The 5,405-nt window shown below is 48.7% G+C and overlaps 1 protein-coding gene across 1 annotated transcript; it reads left to right on the top strand.

Moving 5' to 3' along the window:
- Positions 1-543: 543 nt before the first annotated feature.
- Positions 544-3,127, top strand: LOC146209986 (histone-lysine N-methyltransferase SETMAR-like). Its single transcript, XM_084605864.1, has 2 exons — positions 544-1,011; positions 1,792-3,127. Exons 1-2 carry the CDS (start codon positions 913-915, stop codon positions 2,485-2,487), a joined length of 795 nt encoding a protein of 264 aa, XP_084461990.1. The 5' UTR covers positions 544-912; the 3' UTR covers positions 2,488-3,127.
- Positions 3,128-5,405: the final 2,278 nt, after the last annotated feature.

Here is a 5,405-nt window from a genome sequence, read left to right as displayed (position 1 = left end):
CGGGCTGACACGCATTGCAGAACTAGCGTCGCAGAGTCCACAGGTCGGAGACGGTGCTATCTGTAAAACGCATGGGAATATCACAGCATGCCGCTTGACGAACAGCAGTACGCGAGGCCGAAGCTCAAGGAGTATTATAACAAGTGGAAAGGAACACGGCCACTCGGCTACGATATTCAAACTACGATGCGAAGAAACCCGTCCGCCACCATCGCCACAGGCTACAGCCAAGTCCGGCTTGCGAGCGATCACGGAGCCGGCGACACTAGCGACCAGCTATCGGCCTATCGCTAGAATAGCTAGAAACAGCGACGAGAAGCGGCAGACATTTTACAAACAAAACATAAAACAAGTCTTACGCCACATCCGGCAAGTTATTCCTCCTCACTTCTTTCAGCTGGCGCATGCGCAGAAGCGACGGAGCATTCCAATAAAGAAGGTCTGGTCTCCCCCTCTCCGCTGTCTGGTCGTCTGGTGACGTCACCAACCTCATTTTGGTTTCGGAGCCAAGCAAGCCGCAAGTCCGCATGCGAGCGATGAGGGACTTCCAAGGGACTTCTTTCTGTTCACACGCGCGTGGTGTATGACGCGTTTTGTTGCCGTACGTGAGGAATACAGAAGAGAAGAATTATGCCTTGAGTGACGCACTGCAGTCCAGGTAAAACCCAGCCGTGAAACATTCCGCTGCTGGACATCCCGCAACTGACAGTTCGCGACGCGGCACGGAGGTGGTAACAGTACGGTCTCCATGCTCTGCAACCAGCGGTCCTTTGCTAGCGCAGCCTTGGTGCAGCCGTCGTCGAGTAAGCCTAAGCAAAGTGACAAGAGTGATCGAACACATCGGACTTCGTCGAGGCGTCGTCAGCCGGGCCACTTCCCGCAAAGGGCAGTGCACATTGGGTGGCCGACGTGATGGCGAATCTCGCGTGCGACGACATAAGCGGCGGGTTGGAGCGCACGCCGGTTTCGTTTCTCAATGACGTGGACGCCGAGGACCTTCCTTACTTTGAGGTGAGTGCCCTTGAAAATGGGATCACGTTTACCAGTTTCCCGGCCTTGACATTCGCGGTCAGGCGCGTGAACGAGTTCGCCGCAGTGGGACAGCGAAAGTTTCCCAAGCCTGGGGAAGAGGCGCGGGAGGCGCGTTTACCGCATGCACTCCTTGCACGCGGCCAGGATGCAGACGCGGCAGGATGAAATGATCCGTGCGACCTTCTTAAAGCGATCGAAGTGTGTACGGTGGGACAGACGTATACGTGAACTCGCGTGGGAACGGTTTCAAGGCCGGCCGGACGAGCAGCCTCGATCGTGACAGCTCTGAAGGACCTTGATAATCTGTGAAGTCGACGTACTTAACACAAACTCGATGTTTCTTTTCTATCTAGCAGTAATAAGCGTTTAATGTGGGACATTTCTGAATATTTTAAAATCTCTTGCGGGATGCCAGACAATAGCTTAGTAGAACAGTCCTGCAAGGGTGGGTACCCTAGTCATACCGATGTTGCTTTGGGATGTTAAACTCCCAAATCAAACAAAACATTTTTCCATTCGTGCCTAAAGGTTGTAAATAATATGCCTCCGTTGCATCTACCTTTTACTATTGAAAAACTGTCACTATCGCCGAATCGATTTTAACACCTGTAATTTGACGATGTCTGTCAGACATGCTAGTGTCACAAGAACTTTCAATTTCAACTTAGATTTTTAGTCCTAATAGAACTCGTGCGCTGGACCTAATGTGTCGCGAGGCTATGATATCTGACGTATGAATCCTCTTGTTCTGCGCCGTAGTACACCACCACGAATGTGCCGGGCCCCGGATCGGATGAGCAGGCATTTAGCGAAGTGTTTACTGGCTGCATCTGCGAGACGGCTTGTGGTGCGCAGTGCCCATGCATGGTACGTTGTCGACAGGCAGTGTCACGTAGCCCGGCCCCCAGTGTAGCCACCGTTGAGTGCTCGCCAACGTGCCCTTGCAACGCGGCCTGCCCTAATCGAATTGTCCAGCGAGGGTTGCATTGCCGACTGCAAGTGTTCAAGACTCAGGAAAAGGGGTTTGGAGTACGGGCCCTGGACCCTGTCCTTCAAGGTGGGTATGTCTGCTCGTACGCCGGAGAAGTCATCAGCCTCGATGTAGCACGCCAGAGAGTGGCAGAGCTGGACCCTGCTGACTCCAGCTACGTGATGGTGCTTCGTGAAGGTGGTGCTGTGACTCTTGTCGTGGATCCTAGCCAGGTTGGCGGCGTTGGGCGATTCCTAAATCACTCCTGCGACCCCAACCTGGTTATGGTACCTGTCAGGACAGAGTGTGTTGTGCCCGAACTTGCATTGTTTGCGAGAAGAGACATTTGTGCTGGGGAGGAGCTGACGTATGATTATTCTGATGGTTCTGGTTCCTCCTCTACAGGGGGCAGAAAGAAATGCTTCTGTGTCTCAAAGCAATGCTATGGCTGGCTACCCTTCGATCAGAAAGTGCTGGGCATCTGACAGCAATGCTTGGAAAATTGCTCACCACAGCCTGTCTGTGTCGAGAATGCCCTGGGAGAAGTGGGTTTTGTTCCTCTCTCTACATTTCTGGTTTGCTTTTCTAGATTACTTTCCCTTTATTTTAAGCCCTGCCCTAGTCGCAGTGGTGATGTATTAACTCGGCAGTGTGAAGCTTCAGATTCGTGTTCGTATCAAAGCAGAAGGCTATTTCACTTGTTCCTCACCACTTTGACGTCAGAATCATGCACACTGTAGTGAAACTGTGCTTCTTTGTTTACACGGCACAAACGCAATACTGTGCACTACTTTTCAGTGCTGATGATTATCTAAAACCATCATCAGCAGTGCTTGTTGAACAGGCTGTTGATGTTTTGCTTCTTATATGTGGCTCGCATAATTATAAATATAGAAGTGCTGGTCTTGTAATGTTTTGGTTGTTTACACTTCATATAATACCTTTAAAGTTAGACTTGGTGTTGAAATTGCACATGCTCTAGAAGTGTCAGGAGTAAAGTGGTTCAATCCATGCCTTTTTTTTTCTTTAGCAGGTTTTTCTAATCTGATCTTCAGGACATCTAGAGTGGCATTACAGGGTGTCTAGAAACCGGGAAAACCAGGAATTGTCAGGGAGATTTCATGCACCAGGAAAAATCGGGGGAAATGTCAGGGAAAATGGCACAATATTGCTACAAAGATGACGAAGCGGGCAGTGGCGCGGGGCGGAGTGCTCGCGCTAGGCCTGCTGGCCATTAAAGCATATTTTATCGTCATTTATTTATTTATTGCATACTTTCAGGCTTTAGGCAGGAGTGGGGGGTACAGAAGAATACAATTCACGAGAATATATAGTACATTCAGTCTTGCGAATGACGACAACGAAAAAAGGTATATCACTCGCACAGAGCATAAAGAACGAAAAAAGTGGTGTAAACACCATGATATGACAATGTGAAACACCGCTATCTATCATGGAATGCACTCAATAAAGAAGACAATGTCGAACACTCAATCACATTTGCAGGTAGGTCGTTCCAAGTACGGATAGTTTTAAGAAAATATGAGGTTTTGAACACATTTATTCTGCACAAAAAATCGCTCATTTTCTTAGAATGAAAAGAACGGGTTTGTCGTTGGGTAACTGAATGAAAGTATGCATTTTTATCTATGCCAAGCTGGTTGTGGTAGACCAAATAAAACATTTTCTTGGCATCGTCTTGCCTGCAGGGTTTCTAAATTAGCTGTTTGCAAAAGTGCTGCTGAAGACATTTTCCAGCTATAACAATTGTATATGAACCTGACACATTTACACTGGACATTTTCAAGTTTGGTGACATTGATCTTTGTGTGCAGATCCCAAACAACTGCCGCATATTCTAAAACCGATCTAATGAAAGATTTGTAGGCAAGAAGTCTGATTTCTGCTGGGGATTTATAAAGGTTCTCCTCAAATATCCAAGTTGCCTCATAGCTTTATTTACAGTGTACGTTATGTGGTCATTCCAGTTTAAATCTAACGTGATTATAACTCCTAGATATTTGCAATTATTTACCCGAGATAATGTGTTGTTATTGATGTTGTAGCAGAACTTCAGCAGATTGACTTTTCGCGTCACAGTCATAGCTACTGGTTTCTTGTAGTTTATGCACATTTGCCAAGTTTTTCACCAGACCTGAATTTTACTCAAAGACGTATTTAACAGTACCTGATCATTCTGGCTGAAAATCTCGTGATAAAGTATACAATCATCGGCAAACAGGCGTATTTTAATCAATATGTCGGAAGCAATGTCATTATATGTCATCACGTCATTCTGTTTCTGTTGTGTCGCTGTGTTCCATCGCTTGTCATGCCACCACGTAACATTTGGTTGGAGGTGCGGTTCATCCCCATCCTCGCCTTGCACCGTCGAAGCCAACCGTACGCCGGGTCCATCGGCCGAGAGCCCGTGGAGTTCGCCGCCCAGCTTTGCCCCAGCCCTTTGTGCTCAGACCCGACCAGCCGCTCTCCTCAGCCCCGTCCCCAGCCTTGACCACAACACACGATGACCAGGAAGAGTCCCAAGCCGACCCGACCGACCCCACGACAATGCGACCTCGCGACCACTCGAGCGAAGACAGCACCCCCACCCAAGCTGTTCGGTGTGTCCATGAGCCTTGGCCTTCGGCAAACAGGGAAGATTGGACTTGATGCTCCGGTGCAAGCATTCTTCCCATCTTCACATTCATTGTGGTGTCCAGTGTTTCATGTCCCAATCCTGTGTCTGTGTTCATCGTCACCTCATGCATTGGATTTTTAGCAATCGATCGAGACGATCGCTCGGTGGCCCCGGGTAATGCTACGAAGATGACGAAGCGGGCAGTGGCGCGGGGCGCAGTGCTCGCGCTAGGCCCGCTGGCCATTAAAGCATATTTCATCGTCATGTCATCACGTCGTTCTGTTTCTGTTGTGTCGCCATGCTCCATCGCTTGTCATGCCACCATGTAACAGTATATTCAGCAGTGCATTTTCCTTTTAAGCTGGCGCACAGCAAGTATGTTAATCATGTAGGTTTTCTTTTTGTGTGTGTGTGTGCGCGCGTGCGCGAAGCCATTTTGAGATGGTGGAATTGGGGAACTCAAGCTAAAGTTATGGTGGCTAGATGGGGAGGTGAGAGCATCGGCCACCGTGGAGTGTAGCAAGCTATCATGCTTGCAGCGGTGGCGCTGTCGTCGACGCTTAGATCGCGCTCGCCTGGCGTTCACACTGCTAGCACGCTTTGCGAGCGAGGTAGTTTTGCCGATTGTGTGTTGCTTTTGCGTCGAAGGGCATGTGTTTGACTCTGTAATGCTTGCACATCACACAAACATAAATAGTTATTCAATCAGCATAGATAACAAGTCAATTTAAACTGGAGGATAACAAGCTGAGCACTTTACGT

This window comes from Amblyomma maculatum, chromosome 1 (assembly GCF_055883805.1).
Source record: "Amblyomma maculatum isolate TAMU_Amacu chromosome 1, ASM5588380v1, whole genome shotgun sequence".
In the NCBI taxonomy this organism is placed as follows: Eukaryota; Metazoa; Arthropoda; class Arachnida; order Ixodida; family Ixodidae; genus Amblyomma; species Amblyomma maculatum.
Note: the sequence above shows the minus strand (reverse complement) of the source record. Positions and strands in the feature narration are given on the sequence as shown.